The 12,896-nt window shown below is 42.1% G+C and overlaps 1 protein-coding gene across 3 annotated transcripts in view; it reads left to right on the forward strand.

Moving 5' to 3' along the window:
* Positions 1–12,896, forward strand: part of prex2 (phosphatidylinositol-3,4,5-trisphosphate-dependent Rac exchange factor 2) — a 152,016-nt gene that overhangs the window by 113,775 nt on the left and 25,345 nt on the right. For all 3 annotated transcript variants that reach the window (XM_015955247.3, XM_054751157.2, XM_054751158.2), the window contains exons 30-36: positions 1,757–1,885; positions 2,662–2,703; positions 6,223–6,320; positions 6,420–6,566; positions 10,290–10,392; positions 10,584–10,727; positions 10,815–10,929. In XM_015955247.3, coding sequence (XP_015810733.3) covers positions 1,757–1,885; positions 2,662–2,703; positions 6,223–6,320; positions 6,420–6,566; positions 10,290–10,392; positions 10,584–10,727; positions 10,815–10,929 — 778 coding nt within the window. The remainder of the gene's footprint in view (positions 1–1,756; positions 1,886–2,661; positions 2,704–6,222; positions 6,321–6,419; positions 6,567–10,289; positions 10,393–10,583; positions 10,728–10,814; positions 10,930–12,896) is intronic.

The following is a 12,896-nucleotide window of genomic DNA, read 5'->3' on the forward strand; positions in this document are numbered from 1 at the left end:
TCTCTCTCTCTCTCTCTCTCTCTCTCTCTCTCTCTCTCTCTCTCTCTCTCTCTCTCTCTCTCTCTCTCTCTCTCTCTCTCTCTCTCTCTCACTCACTCACTCACTCACTCACTCACTCACTCACTCACTCACTCACTCACTCACTCACACACACACACATCTCCCTCTATCCTCCAGCGACTGCAGATCTGCTTGAACTGAAAACGGGCCCGTTTGTGTTTGTGTGCCTTCAGAAGGCATGTGGGGCCTTGATCATCGCTGATCCCTCTCAACTTCATAAACGTGTGTGGTTGATAACAGGGATTATAGCATTCCTTCATTTGATCCTACATTCTTTCACTCTGCATGTGCACGCACAGAAACACACACACTCACTCTCAGTTTTATCTTTTTATCATAGATCTGTTCTTCAGATGCCGTGGTGACACAGGTGTCAGCCCATCTGCAACATTTCAACTCGCGTCACCTAAGTGTGACAACCCCAAATGACCTATACCTAGTTTTATCAGCAATTATTTTCTTCAAATTTTAATGAATTCTGTTTACTTTGTTCACTCTGTTCTCTATTTTCTAAGGGGTTGGGTTCTGAAGGGTTCATCAGACGTATTTTCAGCTGCTTTGAGACGGGTTACATGAGGCTGAAATGTTTATCCTCGTGTATCGCTGCTGCTCAAACGTGATGGTTAAAGGATTTATATGAAGCCACAGCAGGTTTTCTGCTAAAAAAAAAGGGAAAAAAAAGAACGAAATTATATTTCTAGATCAAGAAACAATTTGACATAGATGGGCATGGAAATAAAACTAAGTAGAGGTGAGTGAAACTGAAACTGTTAAATATTTCATTTTCTGATATTTTAATTACTAGTAATGGTTTGTTAATATAGCCAATTTGGAAAAATGCATTTCAGAAAGTTGGGACAGATTCAAAAATGAAAACATCAAAGGCATGGAACACAGAAAGACACTTTTTTAAATCTTATTTCTGATTATAATCGATCACCCTGAGTTCTTCATGCAGGCTGAACATGAAAATAGTCTCCTACGTCTATCTCCTGCTTTAGCCTCTTATAGAAAATAGAGGTTTAGCATCCAGGAAACAGCAGAGAACCTCTCAACTAGAGGAAGCTAACATTAGCATTAGCATTTCTACCACACAGCAGAACTTCTCCAGGCTTGTGTCATTTGTGGAGATAAAAAATTAATGTTGCAGAGCAAACAAAGAGTCTAGGGGTAGAGTCATGTCGCTGTTAGCCAATTAGAGGCGAGATGCTCGAATATCAGGAAGTAAGATACCAAATCTTGCCGTCTTGCTCCTCTGTCCTCGGGCTCACCATTACTCCTTGAAACATGAGCACCAGAACTTTATTCCCCACAGAGATTGACTCACGAGGCATCCACTCATACTAGAGACCACTGAAAATGTGTTACAAAAGCTATAGAACTTGGTCTTTAACAAAGATAATGTATATATATATATATATATATATATATATATATATATATATATATATATATATATATATATAATCAAATTTACAGAGCCCTGCTTTCTTCTCTGATCTACCAACCCCAGATTGACTTTTACAGTTTTAATTAAATACTTTTTATGTTTTTTTTCCTCATTCACATGTAAAACATGGATGTAAGCCAATCCACATCTTCTCTATTAAAATGAGCCTTTTTGCTCACATTGCTTCATTCACTCATCTACATGGAGTGGTTCTGTTCTAATTATGTAAATGTGTGTTTGTGTCAGAGTTTCAGCAGGAGATGGAGCCCAGCGTGAACTGCACCAAAAAGCTGCGTCTCCATATCAAACAGGATCCGTGGAATCTTCCCAACAGCGTTCAGGCGCTCACACAAACCATTTCTAAATACGTAGAAGGTCAGTGTGTACCTTAACGGCTTCAAATGTAGCAAAAATACTCTCAAAACCGAAATGTTCAAGCCCTGGAGCTTGTGCACAGTCAGAGTTTAAATGGAAAATATACCTGGGCTGGGATGAAAAGATCTTTAAATTGTTTTGCTCTTCAGTGCATCCCATCCTATTTATTAAAATGTAACACCAGACTGTTTCTCTCGGTAATTGCTTGACTAGCTTTAAAACTCCAAACCCATCCTGGGACCCGCAAATTGGGCCCACAGAGCTGGAGCTATAAACTAGCGAATAATTGAAAAGCTCCTTTTAATTTTAGTCTGGTGAGGCATGTTTTTATTGCCAGCAGCAGCGAGTGGGTTTGTTTGTTGACACACTGACCGAGTCCACAAACACATATGGCATGTGCACACGCACAGGCACACAGCCAAACATCCAGATGCAAACAGCTGGAACCTGAAACCAGCCACTCCTGGGAAAGGTGAGCTGCTGATCGCTACAGAGCAAACACAAATAAACACTTGTTATTAATGTGCAGCTTTAGTTTCCCACCAGGGAGGATTTTTTCACTCAGTCTGACCTTTTGTTTTGTTACCCAGAGCTCTGATATGACTATAAACAAAATGTAGTTTTGTGTTATTATCTTTCCCTGTTCTTTCCTTAGTTTTTTTTTTTTCATGAGCAAAATGTTTGACTTGAAGGCGTTGATCATGTAGAATATAACAACTGTGGGACGACAAGTTCATCGCTAACTGTGTTTTTGTGTGTGAAATTGTTGTTTTCAGAGGTGAAGACTCGACTGCTCTTGGTGCTGCTGCAGTATTCGGGTTCGTTTGACCTTCCTCTCAAATCACAGTAGATTAAAACTGAATTTAAAAATGTTTGCTATTATTTTTGTAAAGAAACTACGACAACCTGAAAAGCATGTGGGGCGACGGTGGCACAGGAGTTAAGTGCTCGCCCCATAATCAGAAGGTTGCTGGTTCGAGTCCCGCTCAGTCTGTCGCTGTCGTTGTGTCCTTGGGCAAGACACTTAACCCATCTTGCCTGCTGGTGGTGGTCGGAGGGACCGGTGGCGCCAGTGCTCAGCAGCCTCGCCTCTGTCAGTGTGCCCCAGGGCAGCTGTGGCTACATTGTAGCTCATCCCCACCAGTGTGTGAATGGGTGAATGATTGATTGTGTTGTAAAGCGCCTTGGGGGGTTCTAGGACTCTAGAAGGCGCTATATCAAATACAGGCCATTCAAAAGATCTCCTGCTACGCAGTCCGACTAGAACTAAAGGTTAAATATCAAAGTTACAAAACAGATTAACATCACTTCAAAATGTCATATTTACATTTAAGTATATTATTCATAATTAACTATTTATATCTGTAAAACAACATAAAACTCTCAGGAGTTGTTGATTATTTATCCATCCTCATTTCTACAGAGCTAATCTCTGTGCAAGCTAAGCTAACATGTCTAACGACATCCAGCTTCTCTAAAATAGTCCGACATGGAAATGGAATTTTAATATTTCCTGCAACCGAATCCCTTTCTCCTTCATCAGTTGTGGGCATAAACCCCAAAAAAGTTGTAATGAGGATCAATGAGGACTTCTTTTGCTAGCAAACAGAGGACCGGAAACCCCGACATCATCGTAAGCCAGCTAGCTCATTGATATGAATATGTAGACACCCCATTGGGCGCTGGAGAGTGTAACAATGTTGCCGCCACATTGGGCGGTTTCCTCACTCTCCAAAATCCAACTGCAGTCAACGCAAGGCGAGCAACTGTGGCCATTTTTGTGCAACCTTCACACTGTTGAAAACAGATCACGTGGGATTGCTATAGAAATCTCCGTCACTCTAACACTGTAGAGATCTTTAAAAATCATCTAAAAACTCACCTTTTCATCCAGGCGTTCCCTCCCTAAATGTTTCAAAAAGATGCCTTTGTTCGGGTTCACACCTTCACTTTCTTTATACTCATGATTTTATTTTCTACGTTTATCACTGCTATTGTTTTTCTGATGTTTTTATTGGTTAGAGGTATTTGCCCTGATCTTTATCATGTACAGCGCTTTGTGATTTATATCTGTGAAAGGCGCTATATAAATAAACTTTTACTTACTTACTTTTCTTGCCTACCTGTTGGGATTTAATATTTTTATTTATTTTTATTTCATTATATCTAAATCGTAACTATTGTGCCATATGGCTATGTTCTTCTTTTGGCTCTTGGAGAGTTCAGACGCTTTTTTCCTCCTCTCCTCCCCATCTTATCCCAAGGCTCTTTGTCTGACTTTGGGTGTATGGCGCTTCAGCATTTTTTCTGGAAACTGGAAATTATTAAAATGGACCTGGTCAGTTGGTCTCTCAACGCGATTGACAAACATTTTTCAACAATGAGAACAGGAGAAGGGGCTCCCGGATGTCCCTCTGGGACAGAGCCAGCTGGGTATATCATCGACTCCTGGAAACAGTGGAACCTGATCTGCCTCTCTCAACTGTCTGTAGAGGATTCTGAAGACTTCTGGATATTCGTGGTGTTGGTGTCAGGTTTCGTGCTGTTTGGCCTGAGCGGTTACCTGGCTTACCGGAAAATTAATGAGCTGTCGAGGAATATTGGCTCAATCTCGGAGCTCAGGGATGGATTACACTGCGTTGTGAATGCACAAACTCAAAAAATTGTCGAGATGAGTCGTAAGCTTGGAACTTTGGCTGAGATTCAGACTCTGGCACAGAAGGTTGATGCCATCAAGGATAGAGTTGACAAATCAGCACGGATTGGGATAGATTAATTTATGCCATTATTGGATTCAGAGGGGTTGGAGATCAACAGAACTTAAAGACAGAGAGGAAATTATCTCTGTCTGGCCCCAAAACAAGTTCTTATCTGAACCTGGAGCCCTTGAGCCTGTGAGGCTGAAGAGATTACTCCCCCTCAGAAGAAATGTGGAATGCTGCCATCGCCATGGTAACTCTGTCTCCCTATCCCAGCCTGGGCGGGACTGCGACCCGTAAAGGCCGTTGAATCGTTTCCAGGAGTCACTGTGCTCTCTAACCCAAATACCTCCTTCCCCGTCCAAACGGAGGTGACGAGCGCTCCTTATTGCGGCTGCATGTACTGATGTGTGGAGAGTCCCAAACCCTACCTCCCCACCCAGTGGACACTTATGTTGTGTAATGTCTGAAGTCTGTTGCATTTCTGTCTGAGGTGTTTTTGGCATAGCAAAGCTGCCCTCCCTGTGGAGGGTAATTCTGAAGTGCCTTTTTTCCCTCCACCTGACCCAGTCCTCATGTAAACCCTCTGATCTCTATCAAGGTAGCACGACTCGGGTTGCGAATGACCACAGTCACCAATTCTTGTCATGTGTCTATGCCTATGTATGTATGTATGTCTGTCTGATCTCAGAATTGTGTGTACTGAAACTCTTAATTTCCCTCTGGGATTAATAAAGTATCTTTGAATTGAATTGAATGAAAAAGCATAATAAAATATGATTTTTAGTTGGGTAAACACCTTCCTCAATAGAAATAAATGTACTGGGTGTGAATGGAGACCCATCCAAGATGGCGGACCACAGCTCAGCCAGCGCCAATAGGCAGCACCAGTCCATGGGGTGTCTGTGTATATGATGTCTGTGAGCTAGCTGGCCCAGCAAGGCCAAATTGGTTAAAAGTAAACAGCTCCCTTGCTATAAAGCATATAATGTAGGCCTGCTTTACTGATTCTGAAGGCCTTGGGCAGATTAATTTCCCCCTAGCAACAACAGAGACTGAAATCTGATTGGACGAAACAACAAAACTCCTGAAATGTAGGGGCGCGGTGCAGCCAAAAAACTTTCCCAAAATGAGAAAACAAAAATGAATAAAAGAGAATAAAAAATATTTCTTTGAACAAACATATTTTAGGGAGATAAAACTTTTCTGCTACAATCGCAAACTATAAACGGATGTCTGAGTTAGATTAACACTTGATTAATTTCTGACAAATTCAGGAAGTCATTTTTAATTCAGTGGATTGGTGAACTTTTAGAAAGGTCTATTTCTCTAGAAATTTTGTCAGCTAATTATTTTCACATGAGCACACCTCTCATTTGCCTTCGTTTTTCTCTGATACATTATTTAATACCCAACACATTTGAAACAAGCTGCCAAGCTTTCTGGTCACCTCAGTGGGCGTTTCACCCACACCAGACTGTCTGGATGTCTGTTCCTTCTGCTAATCTTTGAACTTATCACGTTATACCTTCATGTTTCATCTGTCAGTATGACTATTTGCCTTTTCATCATTTTTAAGCCTCCTTTGCTACCGGGGTTTCCTTTACTACCTCTTGTGTACTTTTATTTTCTCTCCAGACTCAGAGATCCAGTTACGCAGAGACATGGTGTTCTGTCAGTCTTTAGTTGCAGCTGTGTGTGCTTTCTCAGAGCACCTGCTTTCTGTCCTCAACCAGGTAAATTATATACAAAACACACTTATTTATAGATTTTCACACGGTTTTTTCAGATTTACCCTTACTGTTTATTATTATTATTTTTTTGCCTTCACTCAGTTCTACAATGTAGGAAAAGAGCTGGACCAGGACTTTCCGGATTGTCAGGAGCTTCAGGAGGCGCAGGAAGCCAGCCGCCGGTGGCTGGAGCAAATCGCCTGTGCTGGCCTGCTGTTTCACTTCCAATCTCTCCTCTCCCCCAATCTGGTGAGCTTACGTACCAGTTTATGTTCACACACACTCCAAATCTGTGTCTAATAAAATGAACTTCCATTTGGGGTTTAACCCTCCCACTGTCCTAATGGGTGTGACCCCGCAAGGAAAGTTGACCATTGAGCAGGGTTGACGGTTTATCCCTTGGATCACGGCGTCTGTGTGCTGCGCGGGCTGACGGCTTGTGGAGCTCTGGGATGGAAACCTTTTCACCCGGTTCTCCCCAGCGGCAGCTCTGTGCATCTCAGATCACAGCGGCGCTTGTCTGCTGTGCGGCTGGAGGTCTCGGAGACCTCTGTGTTCCACCCGGTTTTACCCAGCGGTCAGCCCGGCGTATCTCTGACTCAGAAGCTCTGGTGTTGTGCACAGTTAACTCCGGTTGTAGCTAGGTTGCTACCTCTGTTAGCTTAGCTCCCACCTCCGCATTAGCTTTGGGTTAGCTTCAGGTTAGCTTGTAGCTAGTTCGACCGGGTGTCGTCAGTCGATCCCAGCCTTACAGCCCCACCCTCAGCTCCACCTCTCTTCCCTTTTATGGAATTGTCTGGGCTTGACGGAACCTGTGACACGGTCAAAATGGCGGTGGTGGCCACCTCCCATTTTAGCACAAAAACGTGTTATTGGAGCCTATGGAAACCCATTATCCATATATTTATGTCGATGGCTGCGACTCTTTCCTCTGTTCTAAATGACTCAAATGTCTTTAAAACCACAAGTAGAAGCGCTAAAAGCATTTCTTCTAAAAAAAATTTGAATAAAAATGTTTGCGCTGTTGCTAGACGCTATTTTGTTTACTACAGCTAGAAAACTACAGCGTTGTGCGGCACAGTCGGGATTGCCATCTTTTTTCTGATTGGTTACTTTTGAGCTACCTAGTCCTGCCCCTCAAGTGCCTCTCTGCCTGTGAGTTACCAGACTAGTTCTCTGTGCAGAATTAAACAGAGGACAAGTCTGGCAGGCTAGGCTACAAAATAGTACCTGCGTGGGCTACAAACATCTATGATAATAGTAAACAATGAAGCTAATTACTTCATAGATTTTCCCTATTGTGGGTTATTTTTAGAACATAATTCCCGCGGACCACTGTACTGCAATTCTTCTGTGCGGTGCAATTCAAACTCCAACAGCTAGGTGGCAGCAGTTTTTACCACCTTCATTCTCACGAAACGAAGATATCTCAAGATGAGACTGATGTGCCTTGGAAACGTCTGGCCTGTGTTTTCAAATAAAAAAATTGCATTTATCATCCAACTATTAGTATTGTGGTATATTTTATTGTGTATTGTGATACCTACCGTATCACCAAATTCTTACCAATACACAACCCTAGCTGGGGTTTAAACCTGCAACTTTCTTTCTGCGACACGATAAAACAAATTCTCAATCATGCAGCCCTGAAATGATGCACCAGCACAGAGAGTGGCTACACTGTACCCCTTTGCAAGGGATTTAGATGAATGCATAAATACTGATTTGCATCTGCTAAAGTTTTGCAACGGTTTAGTCAATTTGGGTCACAGTGTTCCTTTTTTGACTCTGAGTCAGGCATCCCTGTTTTCCAAAACATTTTCTTTTCAAGCGCCACTGAGGAAAAAAAAAGTGATCTCAGTAGCTGCAGGGCAACTCCATCAAATTCTCCCTGCAGTCTGCTGAAAGCACTTCATGTGTGTTTGTAGTTTATGTACACTGAATAACGTCTGTGTGTCTTTTTGTGACTGTATTTGTGATGACCTTACCCAAACATCCATAAGGCATCACTTGGGGTGCCCCTCTGGTCACACGTTGTACCATCTCAAATGTGTCTTTAGAAAACGGCCCCTGATCCTCTTCCACGGCTGCTCTGCTCTCTGCCGGGTTGATGGGGACAGGAAGAGAGAACTGGAAGAAGAAGAAGAAGAAAGGGGGATGATAGATGTACACAGAAATATACGAGCTTCCTTTTGCTGCAACAACAAGCACATGTGTGACTTTTTGTCTTGGTGAGAGGCAGTTTGAAAAGGAAGCACATACTCCCTCTTATTTGAAAATGTAAACAAATATAAACAAGCTAAAGCAAACGTGGAGACGTGTGTGTGTGTGTGCGCGCGCATGTGTGTGTGTGTTAGTGTTGTCAAAAAAATCGATACCTAGATATAAATCGATGCTAAAAGTGGTATCTAAATTAGATATTCCATCCCTGTGGTATCGATATTATGGACTATTATACACAGCCTTCTTCAAGTACACCGACACGCACGACAGCCAGACGCCGTAAAGCAGCCTCCGCCTCCCAGACAAACAGAAGAAGAAGACGCCGCATGGCTACATTGCAACTTCCCACGCGAGTTGTCTCCGATCCAAGTTTTGTCTGCCAAATAAATAAACAAAAACATAAACAGCGAATTTGGGAGGCGCTTCACAGCCCAACTTAATTAGCATACCAAGTCCGACACGTAGTTGTATATTCACGCTTATGTGCTTAAAGGAACACTCCCGTTTATTGCAACCCGGACTTAATTTCTAGCATGCAGTACGTTTGTTTACTCACGCTGACAACTTTGGTGCAACTTGGATTCCCCGGGGTATTTACCGTAGATCCATCGGCGAATCGCCGTCAGTGGAAATGATGCACCAGCCTCCATATAACGGGTGCGGACGGGCACCCATGGTGCAGCCTCGAAATAAGACATTATCTGCACCAAAACATCTCAATGTCGAAAGGTTTTGTTAGGAATCATTAACGTGATTCCCCTGTTCGTGTGGAGCGAGTCTGGGATTTCTAGGCGTGAACAGACTAGCCGTGGCTAATCTAACTGGCGCTTGACGTCACTGCCGTGCGCCAATCTGTTTTTATTAAGATTACTGGTAGATGTACCTTTGTCCTACTGTGGAGAAATTTGTTTCTCCCTTTATTGACCAACAGAGTTGTTCAAAAGTACAGAACAAAACATATGGCATTACATCTTATGACAAAAATGATGCTCAAACAGAGTTTAAGAATCAAAACATCACTCTGCAAATAGTGTATATATATATATATAGTGAGACAATTCATGATTTAAAGTGTTAACTTTCGTCAGTTTTTGTATGCACGTTTTAAAAAATGCTGATACTTGAAAGGTTTAAGCACTTTACACACTTAATTCTTAACATTTAATTTTTGTAATATAAATTGAGGAATGTTATTTTTTAATAAACTTGTTCAATAAATTGGTGTTTTGAAATAGTATCGAAACCGAGTATCGAGATTTTTTTCAAGTATCGAATCGAGTTTGAAATTTTAGTATCGTGACAACCCTAGTGTGTGTGTGTGTAAGGGCAGTCATGTAAAGGAACGACTTCGGCAAGGGTGTGACTCACTGGAAAGTTTTTGAACAGGAATCAAAAATTGAGTTATTTTGTTTATTTTTTCTCTTGAAACACAAAATCAAAGTAGTTTTCTTTATGAAGTTCACAAGTTCACCTGTACTTTCTCTAGTTTCATCCCACAGTTCAAAATCATGCATGTTTGTAGATGCTAATTAAGTCTTTGCTATGAGTTTTTGTGCACCTGTAATGGACAGCTGACCCGTCGTCGATGGTTGGCAGCTCCTCGTCTCCCTGGACAGGGCCAAATGGGTGTAAAAACTGCGTGGATAGAACAGTCAGAGCTACTGGAATTAGGAGAAATGACGTGTGTTGCAGCATTGCATGAAGTAAATCACATTCTTTCCTTGATATAAGCAATGCTCTTCTCTTCAGACGGATGAACAAGCCATGCTGGAGGACACTCAGGTGGCCCTGGTAGACCTGGAGAAGGTCACTTTCCACTTCCAGCAGTTTAAAGGAGAGCCACTTGTTGCCAGTATGTTCTCCAAACTTTATATTTCTAATTCAGTTGAACAGCTTTTACAACCAAGGCAGCCAAATAAAATAAAATGTTCCTTCTGACAATTCACTTTTATTGCTAGACATTAACGTCACTACTTAAGAACTTTTAAGCATAAAATACATAAAAATGATGTGCTTGGATTTATTTCTCATCTTCTTGTGCAGATATGCCCATCTCACACCAGGTGGAGGGGACCCGCCAGGCCTTGAAGGTCTGCTTCTACCTTGAGAGTCGCTACTTCTCGCTGCTCCCTTACCGCCTGAAAAATGGAGGAGGTGTCAAAATTTACCCTGTGCTCTTCACACAAGGTACGATGGAGTTATCAGAAAACGGACGTCTGATAGCAGGTTGAAGCTGCTTTAAAGAGGATGTTGATTTATTGATTCTCCCTGTAGCTTTGGAGAGCATGGAGGGCTACTACTACAGAGACAACGTGTCCGTGGAGGAATACCAGGCCCAGATTAACGCTGCTTCACTGGATAAGGTCAAACAGCACAACAAGAGACTCAGGTATGAGACGCACATTGATAGTACTTTGCACATCTTGCATGGTGTTGCAGATTTCATTACTTTTTTAGATCTGATATAAATCAAGACGTCCTGTTTGACTCTCAGCAGCACCTCAAGGTGATTGGCTGAGAGAAGCACAGTTGGGACTGCTTTGTGATTGGTTGTAAACACACACACACACACACACACACACACACACACACACACACACACACACACACACACACACACACACACACACACACACACACACACACGCACACAGCAGGAGAAGTAGTGATTGGATTCAAACGCTCAGCGTGCCACCAGGTTTGGTGCAGTGCCTCTGTTCTGCACAGCTGCTGCACTCCAGCCCCTCTGTGGCTGGCCAGGTGTGTGAAACGTAACGAAGAAGAACTTTTCCCCGTTAAGCTTGGTGACGTCGTTGGAGGGGATATTGCTCCCTATTTAAGCCAGCTTCTGTTGTTGGGGTGTTTTAGAGGAAGGCTGGGCTTCAACTTAACATCTGCTGCAGCTCGTGTGGGTAATTAAATCAAAAAGCTGATCTAAAGCCTTGTGTTGTTCTAGAGGGACAGTCTGCTTCGGGGACTAGAAAGATTTGTGATTCAAGACGTTGTGTGCCTCGTCAGTAACATCTCACTGCAGTCAGTAATTTACCCGACTGATCTCAGGGAGCTTTCAATTTATGTGTGGTGTTTAGTACGGGAGCTCTGGATTTCCCGAAGCAGAAGTGTGGATTGCATATGCATTTGTGCTTCGAGCATTTTTATCTCTTTGCATTATTATAATCCCCTCTGGATCTTCTGGGAGTTGAAACCTTTTCTTGAAGTACTTTCAGACTTTCTGGGGTTGTGGTGATCTGTATCTGACATGTCCGTAGTCTAATGTGTTAAAGGGTAAGGTTTATCTGGAGCATTTTTTGCCATATTGTTTGAAAGGCTCTTTACATACTGATGGCAACCAATAAATTAAACATTTGTCCAAAAAAAAAAAAAAGAAAAACCACAAAAGAGAGAATCATTTTCAGTGCCTCTGAAACACATAGTCCGAACCTCTTGTTCCTAATGCGATTGGATCATAACCCATCCATCAAACTACTCTCTGAAATCGCTTCTCCCTCTGCGTAAAACTGTTTATCTGAACGAATCGTGCGTTTTTGTCTTGGAGCTGCTGAACAGGAAGTGAAGCCGGGCTAACTAGTGCAACAGATGGAATTTTTCTTTGTTTGTAAATTTCACTGAAAAAATTGTTTTACTCATTCTGTTTGTGGGAAATGTTTAGGTGACTGACCTGTTGTCTCTAAACACAGCCTGTCATTTGCCGGCTGGCAGAGCTGTCAGTTAGTTGCTTTGGCAACATGCACGTTTTTGTGTTTGGAGTAAGGGGGAGGGACAGGTTTGAGGAGGTTCACATCGGATTCTGGAAGTTTTGACCTGTTGTTCGTGTGGTTTTCCCAGATTGTTGGTGGCACTGTCAAGCTGTGATTTGGAAGTTAAATAAACTAAGAAAGCTAAAAACTGTCTTGTTTTTCACCATAAAAATACCACATGATATTAGCTAGCATGCTAAATTGGTATATGGTTACATAGGTGTGTCTTTTTAGAAATTATGGCAGAAAATGTGCAAACAATGGGTTGAAAACTTGAAACTGAACACTTCTGGGGTGGGGGTTGTGATGAAATATGGTTGGGCCTTTTATTTGTGTTTATTCAAAAGGTAACCTGCCCTAACAACTTTTTCAGAAACCTATTTCCTGCCTTTAAACATTTGTGTTTGATTTTTAAATATGAATCTCTTAAATGTGAATTCATGCCCACTAGAGGTTTAAATGGATTTAAACCATTCTTCGAACATCTTTGTTTGACATGTTTGCATTGAGAGCAGGATAAAAAACACAAATTGACTTGACAGCACCAGCAATAAGGAGTGACTGTGTCTAACGCTGTCAGTCAGGTAATTTAAGGAGC

The sequence above is a fragment of the Nothobranchius furzeri genome, chromosome 7, assembly GCF_043380555.1.
Source record: "Nothobranchius furzeri strain GRZ-AD chromosome 7, NfurGRZ-RIMD1, whole genome shotgun sequence".
Classification (NCBI taxonomy): Eukaryota; Metazoa; Chordata; class Actinopteri; order Cyprinodontiformes; family Nothobranchiidae; genus Nothobranchius; species Nothobranchius furzeri.